Consider the following 24,805-nt stretch of genomic DNA (forward strand, 5'->3'; position numbering starts at 1 on the left):
AGATCTACTCTCTTAGCAGCTTTCAAGTATATAACACAGTACTATTAACCACAATTACCATGCCACACATTAGATTTCCAGAGCTTATTCATTTCAAAACTAGAAGTTTATACCCTTTGACCAACATCTCCCCAATTCCCCCATGTCTCCCTAGCCTCGGGTAACTATCATTCTACTGTCTATTTCTATGACTTTGGCTTTTTTTGATTCCACATAAAGTGAGATCATACAGATCATTTGTCTTTCTCAGTCTGACTTATTTCACTTGGCACAATGCCCTCAGGTCCATCCATGTTGTCATTAATGGCAGAATTTCCTTCTTTCTCATGGCTGAGTAATATTCCATCATATGCATGTATATACACCACACCTTCCTCGTCCATTCATCTGTTGACAGGGCACTCAGGCTGTTTCCGTATCTTGGCTACCATGAATAATGCTACCCCCTACTCCTGACTTTTTAAATCTTGCTAACATAACTGTACACTTTTTTTCTGCCTTAGTAAGAGAAGACCAATGTATCTATCCTTTGTTTGGTTTTTGAGGCTTCTAAGAGCTTCGAGTTTCTCATGTATACTGAACATCAGGAATCACACACAAAGTTCAAGTGGAGAAAGCATAAGAGGTAAAGCTCAATGTCTACTGAGACCAGGGTAACCCCTGGAATATATTTTGCTTTCATTGAAATCCCAAAAGACGAATGAGTTTCTCTTTTCTTTGTCAGTGTTCTCTTTCTCGTGAAATGAGAGTATCAGAGGAGACTCTGTTAAAGAAGAATCCTGAGTAGTAACGTTCTAGTAAATGGAGTCTTTAGTTTAAATTAGCCACTATTGAAGCTGTCTTCATCAGAACAGCCTAGGTTGGCATTATGAAAAAATCGATCTTTCTAAGTGGTTGGGCTGATTTTTCTGGTTATCAATATGCCCAGAATATCAATGCCTGCAACATTCTCAGTCACCTGGGTGTGATGGGAGGGGGCGGGGATTTGTGAAGGATCACATATTCCTCCTAGGCCTTTTTAGCTACCCAGGCTCCAGTGGGGTGAACCAAACAGACCAAAACTGCTATACAATGTTCCTGGCTGTTTTTACTAATTTTCCTTTTGGTGGATCCCACATTGGCTTCAGGAGTTATATATGTCTGGGAAACCGACACTGCAAAGTTCTGGCTTGTTCCCTGCCCTGATGCTAAGGGATAAATATAGATCTCAACCACTACAGAAATTTGGCCAGGATTCCAAGGGGTGTGTGTGTGAGGGGCAGTGCTGATGGGGCCATTCTGATATGTGGGAGAGAAAAAAGGTTTCTTTATATCAAAGGCCCTCTTTGGTGGGGGGGGGGGGGGGGGAGGACCAAGCAGGAGCCTGGCCTCTAAAATCAGAATGCATAATCCATATTTAAGGGGCTGGTGGATTGACACAAATAAGGAATATTATAGGTGGCTTAGTGTGGGGCAGGGGAGGTGGGGAGAGCAAAGGGAATCTTTCCTGACACCTTAGATCCTTTTGCATGAGATCAGCCTTATGAAAAAAGAAAGTTATTCTTGGCCAACTCCCCTCACCCCCAACTCCCACCCAGGCCCCACCCCCTGCATGCACTGATATCCAGCTCTCAACGGAGAAGGACACAACTGAAGACTGCCATTGGGCCCATAGTGGCTCAGGCGCTAGAGAAGGGCAGGGAGTGGGAAGACGTGAAGCTGCAGGAGGGGGGGGTGAGTTGCTCATCCTTGTGACCCAGAATATCTCCCCCTCCCTGTAATGATGAGCTTGCTTTTCCATAAGGGCTTTCCTTTGATTCAGAGAAGGGGCCAACCAATGAGAGAGGGGCATGCTAGATTATTTTGGGGAAGGGCTCATGCCAGGAGGGTTCACTTTTACTAGACGCCAAGTAGCCCCAGCAACCAGTGTCTCCTGTACCAGCAGCAGCTCCGGAGCTCTCACCCACTCGCCTGCCTCTGCCGCGCCTCTGCCCACTGCACAGCCATGAGAAGGCAGCTCCGGTCCAGAAGGGCTCCGACCTTGCCTTACGGTTATCGCTACAGACTTGTGAGTCCTGGGGAGCAGAATATTTTTGCTGTCCCTTTAGAATGGGGTGGGTGGGGGTTGTGTAGGTCATGACTTACGGCTGCTTCTCTTTAGGATGGGCAGGAACAGTGAAGTTTAAGGAAGCCCAGGGTTTCAAGCGTGAGCAGTGACTCCTGGGACCCCATTGCACCCTGAATGGCTAGACTGAAGGAGGAAGCCCCTCTCCTGTGTAACAGGGATAAGGGACAGGGGAGAGGCCAGAGAATGAGGGGGCCTTCTACAATGTTTTCGTGGGAGTCTAAGAATTTGAACAGACCTTTTGGAGTCTGGGAGTAGAGGTTTCATTCCAATAGCAGGAAATGGAGCCAAGAGAGAAGGGAAGGGAAAGAGGAAATAAGAGTTGTTTGCCTACCCAGTTGTCTCAGTCCCTTTGGGTGGGAGCTTCTGAGGAACCCAGCTACTCTTTTTCTAAAGCTGAAATTCCAAGCTATAGCTAAAATCCTGGAATACTAGACAGAAGCTGGGAGCAGTCCTAGACATCGTTTCTCTAGAATACCCTCATCACTTAAAGGAGACTGCTGTGGCTCAGGGCATGGGAGGTACTGGCCATTTACTGCAGAAGCCAAAGTGAGAATGCAGGTTTCCTCATTTCTCATCCTGTGCTCTTTCATATTTGCAGTATGCAACTCCCTAACCCTCCAGCACCCATGGCCTTCCTGCCTGCCACCCCACCCTGCCCAACACTCACACACCCCACCTTCAATGTCACCATTTATCTCCAGGATGCATTAAAATTTTCTTTGAACCCAAAGTTTCCTTGCATTTACTTTGCTAGATATCATGAGTATATGCCACATGCAGTGTTTTTTTTTTGCTGGGAAGTATATTCTGAAATCTCCCCCAGAGAGGGCTGTGATCTGAGCCTCAGGAAGAAACAAAGCTTACTCCATTTTTCTTGGGGAATGGCCACTCCCCAACCAGGGAGCTAAGTGGAGACTGTCTACAGCCGGCAGAGGAACACACAAATTCTAACCCCATACCAACCTGTGGAGGGCTTCCCGTAACTTTCTAGCCACGGTTTGTAGAATCTCTCTTGATGTTCCCCAAAGTCCCTTCCGGTTCTCAGAGCAGTCACAGCCTGTAGGGCATATAAAATCATTCCTTATTTGGATTCTTTTCTCTATAATGCTGCTAAAGTGTTGTGTACAAGTTTAATTATCTGTCCCTCGTTTTGGATTTTAAATGCATCAGGGGATCTTGCTTTATCGGGAACACTTGATCATGTTTACAAAGAGAGGATTTGATGCAGTGAATAATTGTGTGCTAATGTCTCTTTTAAAATTAATCAATCGTTCGAATGTTTACAGGGTATCACTCAATGCAGGGCACAAATTTATCTTCCGGGTCATACTGTTTGTTTATGTATTTGTTTATATGTTTATATATTTAGAGTGCTCAAAATGGAGCCATGTTCTGCCCTTCAGACTCTTTCCTTTTAGGGCAACACCACGGCCCCAGCACACACCCACTCTTCCATCTCTGCACACTCACACACACTATCGCAGGAGGTCAGTGCCACTTTAGGAAACAGACAAAAACAGGCCCTCTCATTACAAAAGGATTCCCTACTGGGTTCCATTAAACACTGAGCTGCCCCCAAAGTGCCCCTCTTGTACATTGTGAGGTTCTCCTATACCTGGAAGCTGGGGCAAGGGGGAAAGATATTTGCGGTTCCTGAAGCCCAGGCAGTGTGAGAGCTGTGGGGAAATTAGCTTTGAGAAGGTTAATTCTTCCCGGGAGGGTAAAGCTTTAATGACAAGCCATCTTTAATGGGATTATCGTGAGAGCTCATATCTACAAATAAGATCAGGCAGAGGCCAAAGCCAGCTGCCTCCTCTGTGGAGCAGGGGTGGAGGGCAAGCAAAACAGGCGACTAGGAGAGAAAAGATTTTCCCGAAAATATAAAGGGAACAGAAACTCCTTCATCTTGAAATGTTACACTTCAAATTCTCCGAGATTTTCAGTTACATCAGATTCTCTGGAGGCCAGGATGACTGACTGCCCACTACAGTCCGGATGAGCGCCTTGGCGAGGGCATGGTTCAGGAGTTTTCAGTCAGGCAGTCATCACTGATGTTTGTTCGGTGCCCACTGGTTACCTAGCCACAGGCTCCATGCTGTGGAGGGCCATCAAGGAGTTAGAAAATATGGCCCCGTCCCACCCACCCCCCACCCCAGGCGCTCAGAATGTAATTCTGGAGGTCAAATGGGTACCTATGTTCACACACAAGTGAAAGAGATTTAAGAACACGTATTAATCCGTTCAACATTGAGTGATGGGGGTTTATTTTCCTAAGCCTTACCCCGTGAGTCCTTGTCAAGAGTTAGAAATCTCCAGTTGTAAGCACCTTCAGCCTCTTGGGAACACAGAATCTAACACATTGCTGTGTTCTGTCAATCTGCTCAACCACCTCTCAGCTCCTGCGCTCAGAGTGGTAGGGGAGAAACATCGTTGTCAGGGATATTGCGAGACATGGGTTCAGAGACTGTCTGCTCTGTCGTGAACTAGCTGCATGATTCTGGCTACATCCTGTTGCCTCTCTGGGCCTCACGTGGACAAGTGAATCTTCAAGGTCCCCGTCAGGTCTGATACGCGCGTGACATAAGACTGTACCTTTGAGGTGAGGGTGGGATGTTTCGAGAGAACAGCATGTATACTATCTAGGGTGAAACAGATCACCAGCCCAGGTGGGATGCATGAGACAAGTGCTCGGGCCTGGTGCACTGGGAAGACCCAGAGGAATCGGGTGGAGAGGGAGGTGGGAGGGGGGAGCGGGATGGGGAATACGTGTAAATCTATGGCTGATTCATATCAATGTATGACAAAACCCACTGAAATGTTGTGAAGTAATTAGCCTCCAACTAATAAAAAAAAAAAAAAGACTGTACCTTTGAAAAAATTAGAGAGCAATTCAAGAGTGCTTGTAATCAAGAGCTAGACAGCGCTGGGTAGACTGAATGCTGACAGTAGAGCCTTGTCATTCTGTCTCACTTTTACGGATCCTGAACAACCTAGCTCTCTGGCCCGCCCCGCCCTGCCCCCCACGTCAGCCCTTTCAGCTGAGTGTCCTCTAAATGGCCTTTGAGGAATCAGGCAGGGAGACGGCGGCATGGAGCCCCTGGCCTCTATCACTGGACACATCCCCCCAACAGGTGCACAGGCCCTGCCGCTCTTCAGACTTGGACGGCAGAGAGAAGGGAGGGTGGCCTCATTTTCTGCTGCTGCAGTGAGCCTTGGCAGACCCACAAACAGCAGAGATCCAACTCGCCAGCCTGTGGCTGGGAGGCATTTGAAATACCATTTGGTGAAGTCTGGGTTTTTCTCTTTTTTTGTTTGATTTTCTTAGAACCACTTGGAGAAGATTACAGTTTCAGATCTCAAGTAATGGCTGCAATCAGTCAATCAACAAATATGTGCTGAGCATTTCCTACGTGCCCAGATTTCTGCCAAGGGTACGGGCTTGGGGGTGGGGAAGACGAAGGCAATATCAGTTGCCGTCCCAGCCCTCAGGTGGTCTGTCCAACCTGCTTCTGGCAGGCAGAGGTTCCAGCGTGGGCAATAGTCAGAGAAGCAGCAAAGAACTGCACCCCCAATCTCTTGTTTCTGTGGGGAAGACAGTCTAAGTTTTGAGGAGGGGTACAGCAGCTGGCTTTTCCTCCTGATGTCTATTCCAAGCTATTTTTAGCCACAACTTAGGATGGTGAGGGTGAGCAGCTGAAAGCATCCAGGGTGTTAGGACAAAGCTGCCTTGGACTGAGAATGTGCCATCACAGACACAAGTGTCTAAAACTCCCCCATCGTCCAGTGTTGAGCTCAGTCTGCCCTGACAGGCCAAAGTTAACGGGAAGCCATGGCCCCAGGACAGAGTAATGACATGAACAGTCCTAGGGGAACAGCCCAAATGCCTGCAGCCGAGAATAACACTTGCACCTCTATGGAAAGAATATTGGGTCAAAATGGGTCATAGAAAGGATATTTCCTGCAAGAGAACAGAGAGAAAGAAATCTGCCTCTTGTAACAACAGGTATGTTTCTGGGTAAGTGGACATCTGAAGTATCTCCAAATATTGAGTTGTTTTTCATTTATTTCGGCTGGTGGGATGTGCCATGGGAAATTTTCTTTTCCAAAAAAAGGGGTTGTGTGTTGTCACTGTTTCAGGATGATCAGGATGAAGTGAACCAGAACTACTTAGCAGATGAAGAGGAAGAAGCAGAAGAGGAGGCTAGGGTGATGGTGGTACCTGATTTGGAGGAGGAGGAGGAAGAAGAGGAGGAGAAAGAAGAGGATGAAAAGGAGGAGGAAGAGAGTCACAGTCAGGAAACCGACAGTGCCTGGTGGCGGAAACTGCAGATTGTGAATGAATACCTGTGGGATCCGGAGAAAAGGACGTCTCTGGCCCGAACAGGTCAGAGTTGGAGTAAGTCCCAGTGGTCCCAATGCCCCAGTCGGGTGTCCTTTGCTTTCGGCTTGGCGTCCAGAACTCCTTTACCACACGTTGGATGGGCTTGTCTGCAAACTTCTCTTAGCTCTTCACGTAACCGGATCAACGCCTAGGGAAATAATAGGCAGATCTCATCAGGACAAACTCCAAGTGGGTGAACAGATGATTGTGTAGCTGAAATCCACTGGGCTCAACAGCATTTTGTAGTGCAGAGAGACAGTAAGAATGAGTTGAAAAAGCACAGATTTTATGGAAGCCCCAGCCCTGTCATTTATCATTTATCATTTATCCTCTCTGAGCCTCAGTTTCCTCACCTGCTGAATGAGGGAAGCAGTATCTCCCTTTCTCTCTCACAGGAGCAGCCTGAGACTCCCATAAGATATGAACATCGTAAAATCGAAAGTATTACGCAGAAGACTATTCCTAGGATACGAGACTGAGGTCCCTGCTAACCTGACCAAGGGTTTGTACGGTCTCATCATTTCACCCCGTAATGTCAGAGAAGGATAGCCAGGGCTGCTGCTGGCCCCAGGTTGTGGGTACTCTACGGCTCCAGGGTGTTTGGAGAGAAATGGGTTAAAGGGATCATTTCTAGTGATTTAAGCCCAAGCTCCTGTATTTCTTGATCCATGGCAGAACTGCAGTCCACATGCAGCCACCATGTTACTTCACAGCTTCCCCAGCACTCCTCTCCCAGGGTCCCTCCTACTCACCTCTTGAACTCTTAATGCTGATCCTTCTCAGGAGATTTAGCTTGTGGTAAAATTCACACTCGCCACACTCTCTGCACATCCCAGGAAAAGAGCAGCTGCTGGTCTGAACTCAGTTAACCCATGGAAGGAAAAACAGATAAGTCTATGGATGAAATAAGAGTCCCCCAGTGCCAAGAATCTACATTGCTGAAGTCGACATTCATGCCTTCTAAAGGCCCCTTTAACTGAGAATTCTCTCCTTTGTAGCTGATGTTTCTAGTTCAGCTCAGTCAGGGTGAAACGGCCAGCCCCGCTTCCTGGAATTGGGAATAGCAGGTGTGGGGCCCCAAACAACAGCCACCTCCATTCACCCCTCTTCAGTTCCCAGCCCCACCCCTGCCCATCCCTCGAACTCTCAACTCTCGACTGGAACAAATGTACCTTTCAAGGAACATTCCGACATTCTGGAAGCTGCAGACAAATGCAGGACACTCGCTGGGGCTCTAAAGGGGGCACAGCTGTCTCTGGCTTGCCTAAAGAGGACTGGAAAAACAGGCCTTGTGAAATGCAAGTGTGGTTCTGGGAGAGGAAGCCCTGCGTTAACCCTTAAACAGCCATTGGAACTTAACCAGATGAGCTGACCCAAACTGTGCCTGCGGAGAAGAATCCATAAGCCAATACGAAGGGACAAGGGAGGAAGGTTCCAGTGTCCAGGGGGGATGTGGCAGTGGGGACACTGCATATCCAGGCCTCTGAGAAGCGGGTCTCAGAAGGCTAACCCTGGGCAAACGGCAAATAGTGATGTTAATGCCCAGGTCACCACATGCCTTGCTGTCTTCTTGCTTGAGAACTAGGTGCCAATTAAGCACTTACTAACCCTATCCAGCCTGGACATCAACATGACAGACATATTCACCTAGACTGTTATTATATTCTGGGCTTTTCCTCTTATAGCTGGGCAACTTCTCTTCATAGGAGCTATATGTTATTTTATTGGGTACTGACCAGAAGTCTATGAGGTAGTAATATTATTGTCCCCATTTTACAGATGCAGAAACTGAGGCTTAGAGAGGGTAAGTAACTTACCTAAAGTCACACAGTTAATAGGTGGCAGGACTGGGATTCAAACCCAGGTTGGATGAACACTGGAGTTCCTTCTCTTGCCAGAACACCACACTGTCTTCATGAACTCTAGCAGTGAGCAAGGCCCTGATGGGTAGGGCCTCGGGACCTGATGGGATATTTTAGTGGAAGGACTGAAGAGTTGGGATTGCAGGTATCTTGTCTATTCAAGATATAATCGTCTATCCAAGCTTGGGTGGGGCATTCAGGGGCGAACCCTGGATTACCTAGAGGAGCAGCCCAAGTAAAATTTGGATATTTGGAGCAGAAAAGGTTGGAGGGATCACTGGGTTCGGGTGGGTACAGTGCTTGGTTTTGCCGGGGGTAGGGGTGGTGCAGTGTAGCTGAGACAGCCTATCACAGGCTCCAGGGCAGAGACTCCTGGGCAAAGCTGAGGGGACGCATTGCTAGTGCCATTCTCCCATCTACAGCTTCCCGGCCACACATCCTGAGCAAGAAGGAAGACGTCTCCAGGGGAATATACCTGTCTTCTATTGCTTTCCTTTCATCCATGAAACTGAGCCTTCTGGTCCCCCAGGATGGTTCCAGCTGTGGATGGGTTGCCAGGATGAGGACAGAGGAGGGGGCACAGGGCACATCCCATCAGGCCAGCCAGTGGGCAGCAGCCAGGTGCCACAGGCACACGGGGTGCTGCTGTTTCTTCTCCGGGGACTCCAACTGAAGTGAGGTGTTTGTATTCCAGCTCCGCTTTAGTGCATCTTAGAAAACATAAAGGTTCACCTCCAGTGAAATTCCTAAGGAATTTTTTTTCCTCCTTTTCCCGACTCTTTTTGGGGGCTGTTAATTTTATTTGGTTCATGGTTCAATTTAAAAATTGACATTTGGATTTGGTTTGGGGTACAGCAGAGTTAGGTAGTTTGTTCCAGTTTCCAGCTCATGATATGGTTCAAATCCATAATTCTGACATCATGTCACTGCTGTGAGCAGAGTTAGATGCTATTTTCTGAGACAGCCCCAAAGAGGGGCATGCTTATTCACTCATTCTGTGCTGCCTAATCCCGGGGCAAACCTGGTCCTGATCCAGCCCACAGAGGAAGAATTCATACAACTGTGCCTCTGGAAACTATGGTAATAATAACAGTGATGAAGAGTGTCATATATAGAGCACTGAGTGTCTGCCAGGCCCTGTGCTATGCTATTTATATGCATCATTCAATGTTAAGAAGTCAGTACTAATGTTATCCTCATTTTACAGATGAGGAAATTGAGGCCCAGAGAGGTAGATAGCATGTCTAACATTCAACAGCTAGGAAGTGGTAGCATCAGCACAGGATGGAAGGAGAGGCTGAATTTCAAATATTGTTAGGAACATAGATCAGAATATGAGGGAAGTGCTAAACTTATCACCGTTTTATCTGCAAGGAATCAGGGGGTGCCCAAAGGTTCTTGCCCAAGTGCACAGTTAGAGCTCACAGGTGGCAGGCATCAGTAAGTACAGTTGCCCCCTCCTTCCTTCCCCATCCTGTGTTAGTGTTCTTTTTGAAATCAGAGTCACTTAAACTTTTGCCAAACATGAATAAGATTTGAAGTACATAAAGTGAAACCTTGCTTTGCCTTCATTAGAGTCAGGTTCAGTGGAAATGAATCAAAAGTTTGAATTATGGACTATGTGAAAAGAAATGCTGTTTTCATCACTTGCAAATATATATAATCACCGGAACCAAGTGGCTAGAACTCTTTAGGACACCTGCTTTAATGAATAGCAGAGAATGATTTGTACATAGGACATTGACCATAGCCCAGAGGACTCCCAAGCAATTTGCCCTCTGCAGTACTTTAAACTCTGTTCCCCTGTAATCTCGTTCATGGTCATCATTTGCTCAGCAAGCCCTTCCATCGGAGGTGCTGTAAAGGTAAAACTGCAATCAGACCTCTGACACAATTCTCACCAATTTCAAATCGGTGACATCTGAATAAGCAAGGACATACTGAATCTGGGTAATTACAAAAAAAGCCATGTCACGTGTTTGCGCTGGTTCTGATTTATAAGTTCAAATGCAGATGCAGGGCTTATTGGCCAGCACTGACCACCCTCATCTCTGATTTTTCTGCAGGCCTGATCTTAGTCATTTACTTCTTCTTCTATGCCTCCCTGGCTGCTGTGATCACTCTCTGCATGTACACGCTATTTCTGACCATCAGTCCTTACATGCCGACCTTCACTGAGAGGGTGAAGCCTCCTGGTGAGTGCCCAAATACCCTGAGCTGTCCGAACACCCTGGACAGAAATCTGCTTGCACGGCATGTTCAGCCTCAATTAACTTTGGCTCTTCCCGGTAATGACTTAGGGATTCAATTATTAGGAGTAAAAGTAAAATGGTACTTGGCAGATTATGGTCCTTTTCATTTTGATTGCCTGGGAGGGGGTTGGGGGGAATGGTTTCATGGGAATCGATACAAAAAATTATCTCAAGAATGGGTTAATATATCCAAGACTTGTTTTCATTGCCAGGAGTTATGATCAGACCCTTCGCCCATAGCCTTAACTTCAACTTCAACGTTTCTGAACCTGACACTTGGCAGCATTATGTGATTAGTCTAAATGGGTTTCTCCAGGGTAAGTGCCTCTGAATGGTGAGAATATCTTTGGAAAGGTGATCGGTGGGAACTAAAAAATCACTTGGCTCTGAAATCCCAGTCTTAACTAACACTGCCCATTCTGGTTTTTCCTTACCTTGCGTCCCCCTCAGCACCTGTAGATACAATCAAAAGTACTGTAGTAAAAAAAAAAAAAAAAGTACTGTAGTTTGTGACTGTATGTTGCCTTAAAGTATATAAGCCAAAGATGGTAAGTTATATGCTTATATGAAAGCATATAAGCCAGTAAGGTGATAAGTTTATTAGGACAGAGAACTTGCTTTCTCTTCTGGAATACCCTAGAGCACCTAGTTATGTCCTGGACATATCCAGATGGCTCAATAATGATCAATTATAAAAGATAATTCCGTGGAGGGGGCGGGTGGTGATGAGAAAAGGAGAGTGTTCTCCAGAACAGGAAAACTCTTACCTCTTGTGTTTTCTCAAGGCGAGAGAATTCATTTCTTGGAGAGGATCCATCTTAAAGGATGGTCCATCTTAAAGAGCCTTTATTTAAGGCTCTTTATTTAAATAGCAGTCCAAAAGGGAGTTGGAGGACAAACCTCTGGGTGGCAGTCACTCCAACATTTTGATAGCCAGTGTTTTCAAGATGCCTACCTCTATAGTATCATCAGATAATGTTTTCAGGGGCAAATGAATGGCTTTCTGAGAAGCCCTTACACAGGGTGAAAACTGAGGTAGCAACTTGGTTAAGTTTAAACGTAGAGCCCACAGTCTCTGTATTTCTCCAGCTATCAAGGTAAATCCATGGGTTAACTGCACCTATTTTTAGTGGGGGAAAAGCCAGTTAGACTGGTTTGGTTGTCCTGGCCTGGCTGAAGCCCAGTGATGGGGGTGGCCTACAGAACATGCACTGAACTAAGAGGATTCTCTTAAGTGATAGGAAGTGTTATTTAAATGCATAAATGTTGTCACTGAACTTTAACCCTGCATCTCAGAAGTCTATTGTCCCCATTTTACAAATGGGGGAATTGAGGCTCAGAAAGGGGAAGAAACCTGATCAAAGTCTTCCAGTAGCCGAACCAGTGTTTCAATTTAAACCCTTGTTTCTGTTCTTGACACCCTTGCTACTCAAAGTGTGATCCAGGAACCAGCAACATCAGTATCACTTGGGAGTTTGCTGGAAAGGGAGAATCTCAGGCCCCACACAGACCTGCTGAATAAGGATCTGCAGGTGGTCTTTACACCCTTTAAAGCTTGAGAAGTGCTGCTTTTCACAATTCTTTTCTGCTGCCATATGACCAGGAATTAGAAACTCAGCTTTGTATCAGTGTCATCTTGATTAAGTCTGAGATTCAGAATCCTCACCTGTAAAATGAGAGAGGAATGGTTCTTTTTGAATCCATGGAGTCCCATTTTTAGCTCCCCAAAATGTTTTGGGCATCATAGCCAGCACAATATCTTCTCTTCCTTCAAAATGCTTGTGAACGATTGCAAATGTACTATCAGAATCTCTGCTAAGGAAATTCCTCTGAGAAGACAGAAGATGCAGAAATATCAATTCTGACCTGATGACAGAGGTGGGAAACATTAGGGAAAGCATTGGGTTTTTTAGTTCCTAAATGTAGATAATATGCCCTGTTTAAAAGGAACACATCTCTGAAATAGACATCCCAGAGTATCAATTTCATTCCTGTGAGGACAGAGATTTTGCAATAAGGGTCATGCTCATGTCACATTATTTTTAAAGGAACACCCTCAAGAGAAACAAAGAACACGTGATTAGAGTTTCTATTTAGAAAGTTATTTGAACATAGTTCTTGTTCTTCAAAAAAAGATTAAAAAAAGAGAGAGATTAAAACAAAACCTTGAATTGAATGTAGACTTGTCAAAGGAAAAATAAAAGCTTAGCCATAACTGAAATAGATTTAAAATTCCCAGTTGCTTCTAATATCAAGCCCAAGTCACAGTCTGTCTAGATAAGGGTCCAGCAATACTTTTGGAGTTTTACCTCTGGTGGCACAATCTCCTCTGAAAAACTGAGCCACTTGGAACATAAATGCATGGAGGTAGGATCTAATAGGAGTAACTGGATTTCATCATTGAGAACCAAACTGGGAATAATGTAGTTATTTCTAAAGCCCAGTTCTATGGTATCTAGTAGCCCAGTCAGCTCACAGACAGACCTTTTCAGCCCTCTCCCTGATACCTATACCTTGAAAGTGAAAGTGAAAGTTGCTCAGTCGTGTCTGACTCTTTGCGACCCCATGGACCCCAGTCCGTGGAATTCTCCAGGCTAGAATACTGGAGTGGGTAGCCTTTCTCTTCTCCAGGGTATCTTCCCAACCCAGGGGTCGAACCCAGGTCTCCCGCATTGCAAGCAGATTCTTTACCAACTGAGCTATCAGGGAAGCCATGTGTACCTTGGACACATGCTAAATTCCACGCAAGGGAAAGGGACACTAACTCTGAGTCCCTTGGGTCTCAGCAGACAAGACCTCACCTCCTCACCCTCTCAGTGGAGACCCTACGTTTGTCATTGTTTCCTGTCTTTCAGCCTAAGTTTCTATTTTTCAGTGCTAACTTCCCTCTATAAAGAATGAGGAGCTGGTTTATTTCCTCCTCTTCTTCCTCCTGCTTCCTCCTGTTTCACAACACACAGTTTTCACCTTCTCGCATTGGGTGCCTCTGATCAACCTCAAAGAGAGGTTTCCTAGACTGAACTTAAAGAGATATAACCCCCGTGCTTTGCCTCTATGTATATCCCATGCCTCGATATGACTCAATCCTTCTTCCAAAATCCACCTACTATGCGCCTCTTCCTCTCCCAGAAGTATTAATAGAAGAGGCAGCCCTCCATGTTTACAATTTACCATGTCAGAAAAGAAATAATGGAAAATAGAGAAGAGTTACAGAGCGACAAACATAATATAATCCAGAGACGGATATGGAAGAAGTTCCAAGAGAATGAGAAGCAAGGGGACAGGCAATCCAAGTGGACTAGGGGGACTAGCCCAGAAGGCTTCATGGAGAGATGTTGTTGATGAAGGGCCTGGAGCCCCTGATGCCAGGTCACAGGGTCTAAGACAGACTGAGTGGGCTTTCAGAGGAGCACAAGTAAGCTGGGGAAAGGAAACCAGGGAGGAGAACTACTGAAAACCTGGCCCTCTCTGCAGCACCTAACATGACCCTTTGCCACCCCCACATGCTTTAGGTTACAATGACAGTCTTCAAGAGGAAATGAATGTAGACTGTCCCCCCGGCCAGTACTTCATCCAAGACGGTGATGAGGATGAAGACAAGAAGGCCTGCCAATTTAAGCGCTCCTTCCTGAAGAACTGCTCTGGCCTGGAAGACCCAACTTTTGGCTACTCTACTGGACAGCCTTGCATCCTTCTAAAGATGAACCGGGTATATTGGCCCATGATACTCTGGTGATGAAAAGTGGATGAGTTGGGTAGGAGGGCTCTGGCCACTCCATGTCTCTTGGGTTCTGTCTTCATACACTGTTAAGCTTGGTCATTTTTACCAAAAGCATCAGTAATACAAACAACTGGATAAACCTACCAAGTAATAATTCCTTTTCTCCCTGAATACTTTCTATTTGGATTCTTCTCCAGCACCCCTGAACCTGCCCTTGGATGCCTGTATAAGGAATGAGATCTTGAGCTGTTTGGCACAGGGGACTGACATGAAGGTGGTGTCGGGGGGCAATTCTTCTATCACGAGAAATGCATTTTCCTCCTCTCCCGCCATGCCTTGGGGTGGCAGAGCCTTATCAGGCATGCTCTCCTTTTGACACCAGTCCGTTCTTTACACCTTCAGGATAATCTTGCTGCAGTTACCATTGTATGAATATCAGCCACAAATAAAACAAGGAGTAAGCTGAGCTGTGTAGCTCTAAAGATATTTTGCATCTGCTGCTTTCTGTAACATTTCTGAGAGGACAAATAGATCAAGTTTGTGCCTAAAGAAGTGATGACTCTAGGGGGAATTTAGAAAAGCCCCACTTTTTGACTGTCAAATCTGTTAATCTTTTTTCTTTTGCTAGATTGTTGGCTTTCGTCCTGAGCGTGGAGACCCTGTGAAGGTTTCCTGCAAAGTTCAGGTAAAGTGCCCTTTTGAATAAGTACTGTTAGCACATCTGTTTCGTGCAAAAAGGTGGGTCATCTCTTCCAAGGGCTTTACCATGGACAGTTGGCTAAGGGTCAGGGAAAGGGTTAATCTTTTCATAACTGGCCTCCATTTATACCTTCAGTCCTCCCTGTTTCCAGAAAGCATTCCATTCATGTGTATTTGTGTGTGTAGTGTTTGTGTGTGTGTGTGTGTGTGTGTGTATGTGTGCTGATTTATACCTGTGAAAGCCAAGGACTGAACCTCAGCTAAGGGCCACGGCAGGGAACAACAATGTGCCAAGTCATTAATTGGGATTCTGTTTACACTTTTGCTTTTAGCTCTAATTACTTGTTTCTTTGAACTAAACAAGCGGCTTTCATTAGAGTCATTAGTCCCTGCTTTTAAAACTGAATTTCACTTTTTGCAGCAATGACCAGTGGCACTGGGTGTTGCAATAACAAATGACTACAAAGGAAGTATAAACAGAACTCCATTAATATGCTAATTAACTGTCCTTCAAGGGACCATTAACTCCTATCTCATCTGTGCCAATTAGCTCCCTTGTAGGAAAAAGCCCTAGATCTTGGGTTTGCTTCTTAAACTGGCAGTAGCTGCCTCCTGTTTGCTAACAGCCACTGTACCCCCAGTCCTGGGCAGATGTCTTACAAATAAGTGAAGCCAGGGAATCCCATTCTCAGTACCAGAAATGCCACTCAAAACTCCAGTCTTGATGGTGGCAGATCAGAAAGCAGCAAAAGGTGGCATTTATTCAGCAGTAGTTCACATTCAGCAAGAATTTATGAATCACTTATTAAGTACCAGGTACTCTGCCTGGTGTTGGGAGTGCCAAGATAAATATGAATCTGCCTCTGAAATCAAGGCAGTCAAGTAATACAGATGCAGTGGGGACATAAAAGAAGGAAAGGTTAGTTCCACATGGGAGGTGATGACACTGAAGATGAGCTTTGAAAGGTCAGGCCATGCTTGCCCAGTGACCAAGGTAGGAAGGACATTCATTTTGTTCACATATACGTGAGCATGTATAAATATACACACATGAGAGGTATGACTACAAACGGTGGAATTGATTCCATACACCATTCACCAAAAATAAATTTCATTACTTTTTAGAATATATAAATAAACCATGAAGATGAACTCAGTCTTAAACTAGCATAGTAATTGGATTGAGTCCTGCTTAGAGTTCCCTAAGGAGATCAAACCAGTCAATCCTAAAGGAAATCAGTCCTGAATATTCATTGGAAGGACTGATACTGAAGCTGAAACTCCAACACTTTGGCCACCTGATGGGAAGAACTGACTCATTGGAAAAGACCCTGATGCTGGGAAAGATTGACGGTGGGAGGAGAAGGGGACAACAGAGGATGAGATGGTTGGATGGCATCACCAAACTCGATGGCCGTGAGTTTGAGCAAGCTCCAGGAGTTGGTGATGGACAGGGAAGCCTAGTGTGCTGCAGTCCATGGGGTCACAAAGAGTCAGACATGACTGAGCGACTGAAATGAACTGAGAGTTCCCTAGTGGAAGTCATTCATTTTTCAGCTTACATCAAACCTTGCTGAGAACTGTCTTAAAAAAAATTGAGTCATTATACATTCTATAATAACACTGGTCAAATCCACACCCACTTGTGGAAGTCAAGCAGGATGAGGTAATTACTAGAATAAATTAAGGAGAGTTCAGTTTATACTAAGCCATTATAGTATATTGATAGAAGTAATCACACGACCTGAGTGAGTGATTTGCTAGTAGTGATTCACTATTTGTCTCTTACTAACCTCCAGACCTTGACTATCTAGGGCAAACCTAACACATGGGCAGAAAGCCCTGCCTGACATACTATGATGAGGGTCAGTTCAGTTCAGTTGCTCAGTTGTGTCCGACTCTTTGTGACCCCATGTGAAGCATGCCAGGCTTCCCTGTCCATCACCAACTCCAAGAGCTTACTCAAACTCATGTCCATCAGGTTGGTGGACCATCTTCTGTCGTCCCCTTCTCCTCCTGCCCTCAATCTTTCCCAGCATCAGGGTCATTTCCAGTGAGTCAGTTCTTCCCATCAGGTGACCAAAGTATTGGAGTTTCAGCTTCAGCATCAGTCCCTCCAATGAACACCCAGGACTGAGTTCCTTTAGGATGGACTGGTTTGATCTTCTTGCACCCCAACGGACTCTCAAGAGTCTCCTCTAACACCACAATTCAAAAGCATCAATTCTTCAGTGCTCAGCTTTCTTTATGGTCCAACTCTCAACATCCGTACATGACTACTAGGAAAACCATAGCTTTGACTAGTGGACCTTTGTTGGCAAAGTAATGTCTCTGCTTTTTAATATGCTGTCTAAGTTGGTCATAGCTTTTCTTCCAAGGAGCAAGCGTCTTTTAATTTCATGGCTGCAGTCACCATCTGCAGTGATTTTGGAGCCCAAGAAAATAAAATCTCTCACTATTTCCATTGTTACCCCATCTATTTGCCATGATGTGATGAGACCGGATGCCATGATCTTAGTTTTCTGAATGTTGAGCTTTAAGCCAACTTTTTCACTCTCCTCTTTCACTTTCATCAAGAAGCTCTTTAGTTCTTCTTCACTTTCTGCCATAAGGATGGTGTCATCTGCATATCTGAGGTTACTGATATTTCTCCCGGCAATCTTGATTCCAGCTTGTGCTTCCTCCAGCCCGGCATTTCACATGATGTACTCTACATAGAAGTTAAATGAGGGTGGACTTGTTTATTTAATCATTCCCCCTTTGCTTATCCTCCTGACCCCACCCCCTGTAATGAAGGCCCTCAGGGAACGTGGTCAGAGACGCGCGTTTAGGTGAACCACGTCCAGACTGTGCCCCTGTGCCCCTCCTGGTTTGACCTCCCCAGAATTGAGTACACCACGTGCATGGTGCTGTAGAGTGGGATTTACAGAGCATGTTCTAATTTACACCTGCCTCGGCTCCAGAGTCCAAGGCTGGGTGCCAGGTCCAGTATGATTCTTTGCAGACGGGCTGGCATGGTAGGCCCTCTTGCCAGAGCAACACCAGGTACTGCAAGCCCTTTGGAGCCCCTCGGAGCCCTTCCGCCTGAGTCTCCTAGGAGCCAGCACAGAGCTACACTGAGAACCTTCAGCCTCCCATGGTCTGGGCCTTCTATTCAGAATTCTTTGAACTGCAAAGCCAAAACCCAGTCTCTCCCTGGAAACATTCCTCTGGCAATAAGTCTGGCCTGAGCTATGTCTCACTCTGCTTTCCTGATCTTCCTGAGATGGATACACACAGTGTTTCCACCTGGGCCTCAGGCCCCTTTAGCTCAGGCTCCAACTCAGGGACCCAGCACCTGATACATACTTGCTTCTACTTACAGAGAGGTGATGAAAACGACATCCGATCCATCAATTACTACCCAGAGTCGGCTTCTTTTGACCTCCGCTACTACCCTTACTATGGCAAACTGACTCATGTAAGTCTGTACTCCCCTTTAGTCTTTGCTGTCAGAAAGGGCTCAGAGACAGGGCTGACTGGGATCAATGAGAATTAGGGAGCAGCAGGTAGTAATAGCAACGGGGTGAACAGCTGCTGGCCCAGACCAGGAGTTCACTCCACCAATTTCTATCCCATCTGCTCCTTGCCAAATCTGAAGGAATCTCAAACATGGTGTGGCCTCACTCCTTCAGTTTACAGATAGAAAAATGAGGGTCCAGAGAGAGGAAGTGACTTGCCCAAGGTCACACAGCTAATGAATGGCAGAGCCAGGAGCAGACTAATCACTTACCATTGCACTCAATGATGCCCAAATAATCGGGTTCCTTTTTCTCCTGCTTGGAGTCTTGGGGCAGTGAAGGCTTCAACGCCATCATGGAGACTTAATAAATACTAGTTCTGGTTTGATTCATGGTCTGATACCCAGAGAACCATATCATGCTGAGTTAGAACTGGTTCTCCCCAGCGGACAGTCATACAACTGACACTGACTTATGAGAGAAACGTGTCATTTTCCCCCAGTCCCAGGGCAGAGAGAGCATCTCAGTTGCTTCAGCCACCTGTGACTTGGCATCATGGGATTTACACAGTTCCCTTTGTGGAGGGTATTCCATCCTGCACTGACCATCCAATCACATCCATCCTACTGTCCTTCCCCACGCCCCCTCCCCTCCTCCCACTTAGAATTCATTGTTCTTCCACCTACAGGTTAACTACACCTCCCCGCTGGTGGCGATGCACTTCACAGATGTAGTGAAGAACCAAGCGGTGCCCGTGCAGTGCCAGCTGAAGGGCAAGGGCATCATAAATGACGTCATCAATGATCGTTTTGTGGGTAGGGTAATCTTTACTCTAAACATAGAAACCTAAGAACTTCGGGGGGCCACTCCCACCAGTTCTGTTTCTGTTTTATTTCACGTTACCCTGGTAGCACCTGAATTCTTTTCTTCAATCAGGACACAGCCAGATGGACACCTGAGACAGTAGACCATTTTTCCTTGCCTTTGACATATGTACAAAATGGCATTGTGGGAACTATTTGATTTTTAAAGGTAGTCTCTCCTGATGACAAATAGATGATATTTGTTTCCTTTTCCCCCACTTAAAACTAAAACCTGTACTTGCTGCTAGAAGTCTCATTGTAGTGTAAACATAGTATTTGATAAAATTCACAGTAGCCATGAAGGAGAATTTCTGTAACGATTATAAATTCATCATGTTTTCTAAAAATGTGTTGTTTTTAGAGGTGAGATTCCTCCCAACCAGGCTCATAACTAACCCTTTGTGTTAACCTGCCTGGCAAGGTCCTGCCCTGAGAATCACCAAGCAGACCAATCCAGAATACACCTAGGTCCACCATGCCCAGGGAACTCTGTGTCCAAAGGTGCTTGTGAAATAGGTCATGGGCAACTAAATACTGCTTCACCAACTAGATTATCTCCAACTGGAACAGAAGTCACTGATAACTGGATGTTGTTCTGGGATAGACCAGAACATAGACCTTCCCTACGACTTCTTTGGGGAGGTGAGGCCCAGTGCAACGAGGGTGAACACCTATCACATGGATGTGACTGTTATTAGATTCCTTGCTTTATGGTGTAGTCAAACAAAGGCAAATGTCCCCGCAGAAAGGTGGTCTCAGCTTCAGGCAAAGGAAAAGACAAGGATGATCTCCACTACCTAATTCTTCTTGGGCTATTTGTTTGACAGTAGTGTGATGTTCTTTGAGACCTCAGGGATGGATGTGTTGACCACCCTCACACCCTCTGCCACGCCTTTGGGGATTGAAGTCAGGGTCTCCCAGCTGATACATAGTAAGACAGAAATCTCCTGCCAGGCCACCCTATATTCAAGTCCCATTAGCCAGCTTTTCATTTTCTTAAAAAAAAAATGGTACGAGGCAGATGTTTATCTAGGTTGTGGATCAGCCAGGCTGCTTTGTCTTATCTTTGGCCATTATGACCATTCCGCTGCTTGTCTCTACTAGGGGAAGGGCTGGGACCAGGAGGAAAAAAAAGAGAGTGTCAGAGAAAAGCATAGTGTCTCAGGGTCCAAAGCAAGCTTAAAGGCCACCTGGAAATATCCAGAGTCAGAATCTCCTCTACAATGTTTACCTTCTCCCAAAACAGGGAACTGACAGTTTGGTAGTAAAGACAAACAAGTAAGGAAGTAACTACAATATAGTGTGACAAGAGTTTTAATATTAGTATGTGGGAATGCTATGTGAACATGAGGAAAAATAACTCAAGCTGAGAAAGTGGCAGAGGAAATTTCACATGCAAAGTCACAATCATGAAAGACCATGGTGTGTTTGGGTAACTGTGAGCAGCTCATGTAACTCGAATGTAAAGGGCGCAGAGCAACAGCAGGGAGGGGCAGTGGACTGGGCTAGAAAGGCATACAGGTACTGAAAGAGGCCTTTGAGTTTTATCCAGTAGGAGAAAAGGAGTCATTAAAGCATTTTATGGGCTTCCCAGGTGGCTCAGTGGTAAAGAATCCACCTGCTAAGCAGAAGATACGTAGGAGACACAGGTTCAATCCCTGGGTGGGGAAGATCCCCTGGAGAAGGAAATGGCAACTCACTCCAGTATTCTTGCCTGAAAAATTCCATGGACAGAGGAGCCTGGCGGGCTACAGTCCATGGGGTCACAAAGAGCCGGACACGAGTTAGTGACTAAACGACAACAAACAAAAGCATTTTATGCAGGGAAGCTTTGTGATACTTACTTTTCAGAAAGAGCACTTTGGCAGCCACATTGTGAAGGGTGCATTGCAGAGGGACAAGACTGGGGAATGGGCAGTGAGGGAGAAGGAATCAAGAATGACACTAAGGTTCTGAGCCTGGCAAGAACCACTGGGATGGTGATACTGTCGATTAAGACTGGGAATACATGAGTGAGGCAGGATTGGAGAGGAAGATGTTGAGATCAATTCTGGACATTTTAGGCTTGTGATTTCTACTTGTCAGACACTGATGTGGAGCTGTAGATATAAGTGGGTTGAGGAAGAAGGAAATCTAAGAACAAAAGCAACATTTGCTTAAGTGAACTCTCCTAAGAAAGTCCATGGTATTTAATCATGGGACTCTGAACCACTTGTGTAAACATCACAGCAATCTGGTATCTCAGGTAGTGCTTCTCTCTTGGCTTATGGCAGAAAGGACTGCTGCTGCTCTTTGGAATCTCCTTCCCACACACCTTTCCAACTCTTAGTGACAGTAAAGGGGAGCTGACTGCTATTAACAAGTGATTCAAAGACATGCGACAGCAGATCTGTGGAAAATACAAAAAACAACGCAACTGTCTCCCCTCAACTCCTTTCCTTACCAAATTCGACTTTCAAAGCTAACCTTTAAAAAGAAACCAACTTGAAGATAACAACTTGAAAACCTCCTAACAATCACCTCAAATGATCAACGTCTCGAGATTGAGTAGTAACAGATAATAGAACAGTAGATCTGGAAAGGAACTTAGCGTTTAGTGAAAACAACCCGCATTGCATCTGACTCCAGGTCCAGTGCTCTTTCTACTCTGAGCTGCTGCTTACCAGGAAGTACCATCTTTTAAAAAATCAATGAATGATATCCCAAACATTTTAAAACATATGTCAAATTTGAGTTAGAATAGTTAACATTTCACAGGAATTCAACTGGTGCTATATATTATACATAATACATTATCCTGTTAAATACGTTGACTATTAAACAGACAAGGAATTATGAATCTTTTGTCATATAGTATTTCTCATTCAATGGAATCCATCATTTCCACAGTTTCAAAGCAATATTGAATAGAAGTAGAATACTTGGGGATGTCAGCCAGGACATTTAAAAATAGCTTTATTAAACAGAACTGGATATTATGATATATTCATTAAAACTGGATTCTAACAATTGAAGAAATTTCCAGTGGATTAATTTAAATAGTCCACTAAATGGTGCTGTACCAGGACTTGATTTGTATACCATCTGTTGCATTGCGCTGGTTTTACTTGATTGTCAATGAGAAATACTACTTCCAAATGCCTTCATGATTTTTGTCCATGCTAGACTTAGGATTTTTTACTTCTTAGCCTTGAAATTATTATTCTAACGTTACCTTTCTTAGGCATCTGTTTGCTGGGAATCTTCATGTAGAAAACATTAATATTGTCTTGGGGAGATGTTGACAGCAATAAATTAAAATAAAAAAGGAGTGTATGATTTCCTCTTTCTAAACTATACCACTGATTTCCCCACAGGAATATCGGGCAGACATGTGGGTGGAAAACTTGACAACTGACAGCTTGCTTATTAGTTTAAGACTTTTTTTTCTTCTCCCTCCCACCTTTTTTTCCCCCGACTCTTGGGATTCGGCCACAGGAGGATGAAACTAAAAGTTGTTCCATTTCTAAGCGTTTTTCCTTTTGCAATATTCATGCTCCAGTTTCTTGGAAGACTATTTTGTCAGAGTAAACTGCCTTTCTTCATCAAGGTTGAGTTTCTGGTATAAATTATTCTGTTTGTTTGCATAGGAGAAGAACGCGACGAGAAACTTTGAGGCAGGGAAAAGGAACAGAAATTCAAAGCGAAACTGCAAGTTAAGTGACTTCAGGGCACATCTGACCACAGACTGTCTCCCAGAGCAAATCTCTAGTGGTAATTGCAGCTAAAGACAGAAATATTTCCATTCCCTTATTTGACTCAGAAGCTAGGCTGCAGTAGGAACCCCTTCTTTCTTTGCAAGCTGCCGTGGGCTAAGGTCTACTAGCAGATCTGGTTTGAATTGGGGGGGGGTTTGTCTGTGATTCCAATGTATTTCCCCCATCTAGGTTCTGTGTTAGAGTCCTTTTTCCTTACTAATTTCAAACATGATAAAGCAATTTAACCAAATCATGCAGAAGTGTGATTTACCGTGTGATTTTATCCAGGCAGAAAATAATTTTGGGTGTCTGTGTATGTACTGAGGGGGTCTCACACCCTCAGTGGAGTGAGGAGTAGATGGAGGCAAAGGGCAAGGAAAATAAGAGTTGAAATGCAGAACAGCCCTGCCTACTTCACACAGTTCTTTAGTTGTAGGCTAGGAAAGAAGAAAAGCTGATAGAGGGATCTAAAAGTTTTAAGAAGGATGTGGTAGGCTCTCAATCTGACAGCCCTGTATTCAAGATATACTTCTCCACAGGCCCCTGATTAGCCATAGCATCAGTTAGGATTCCAATAAGAAATAGACAGCATGTTGACAAAATAGAATAAGTGGTAGAGGGTTTATTTACAAAGAGATTAATTATAAATGTGTCAATGTAGGGAACCACAAAGAATAGCACAATAACCCAGGCTAGTACAAGCTAAACTCTTAACCTTCCCTAGGTCCTAAGGGACGGGGTTAGGAAGTGGTTCCCAAAACCCAGGACTGAGCAGGGTACAGCTGACCACCTCGAGAGAAGTGGTGACCTTGCTAGAGAACTAAGCTATCTCAAGGTGACCTAGTAGGTAGGGAAACAGGAGAATACATACCTTGACTTAATCTTCCTCCCTCCTTCTGATCTCATGCTGGTAATGCCCATTGCCCAAACCCAACCAAAAGTCAGAGGGCAAGTAAGCCCTCTGGTGTGGTCCATACAGGTCAGTCTCCCAAGGAAGAAAGCACGGTGGAAAGGGGAGGGGGGACTACTTTGGAGTGTCAAACACAAAACATCTAGCACAGCCACCAAGATTTTGAGATTCTGAGCACAGACTCCTGGGAGCCTGGCAGAGTGCTAGAACCATCTACTGAACCGACTCCAGTGACTGGGGCATTTTGTCTTCATGCATCCTCTGCTCCACAGCCTTGGAGTCAGAGGCAGTAGGTTTTCCCATGATAGAAACTCTTTTCTCTGTTCTTTAATATTCATTCCCTTTTCCAGTTTCCTCCTTCATACTTTCCTAATCTGGTATCCTTTGGTATGTCATTTAAAACTCTTTTGCTTGTAAGTCACAAAACAAATGAATAAAAACTATCTCAAATAGACTTAAGGATAAAAAGAAATTTACTGAATCATATAACTAAAAAGTCCAAGTCCTGGTTACTTTGGTTTCAGGCATAACCAAGTCTTGGAACTCTATTCATTAGGAAACAGTCTTTCTCCATCTCTCTATACTGCTTTCCATCATTCCCAGGCTCCACAAATCAAGATATGTACAATGGCTGCCAGCACTATCAGGCCTATGTCCTCAAAGGCTAATTTTCCTTTGAAAGGCTTCCCTGGTGGCTCAAACGGTGAAGAATCTGCCCACAATTTGGGAGACCCGGCTTCGATCCCTGGGTGGGGAAGATCCCCTGGAGAAGG

The 24,805-nt window shown here is 45.0% G+C and overlaps 1 protein-coding gene and 1 long non-coding RNA gene across 2 annotated transcripts; one reads left to right on the forward strand and one right to left on the reverse strand.

Moving 5' to 3' along the window:
* The first annotated feature begins 1,984 nt into the window (after positions 1 to 1,984).
* Positions 1,985 to 19,372, forward strand: ATP1B4 (ATPase Na+/K+ transporting family member beta 4). Its single transcript, XM_061137242.1, has 8 exons — positions 1,985 to 2,047; positions 6,245 to 6,491; positions 10,417 to 10,545; positions 10,815 to 10,919; positions 14,115 to 14,311; positions 14,952 to 15,008; positions 18,387 to 18,482; positions 19,211 to 19,372. Exons 1-8 carry the CDS (start codon positions 1,985 to 1,987, stop codon positions 19,370 to 19,372), a joined length of 1,056 nt encoding a protein of 351 aa, XP_060993225.1.
* Positions 3,074 to 7,499, reverse strand: LOC133052381 (uncharacterized). Its single transcript, XR_009692041.1, has 3 exons — positions 7,241 to 7,499; positions 6,452 to 6,636; positions 3,074 to 3,164 (listed from the first exon to the last, which is right to left on the reverse strand). It is a non-coding gene; the product is annotated as an uncharacterized LOC133052381 (long non-coding RNA).
* Positions 19,373 to 24,805: the final 5,433 nt, after the last annotated feature.

Source organism: Dama dama, chromosome X, assembly GCF_033118175.1.
Source record: "Dama dama isolate Ldn47 chromosome X, ASM3311817v1, whole genome shotgun sequence".
Taxonomy (NCBI): domain Eukaryota; kingdom Metazoa; phylum Chordata; class Mammalia; order Artiodactyla; family Cervidae; genus Dama; species Dama dama.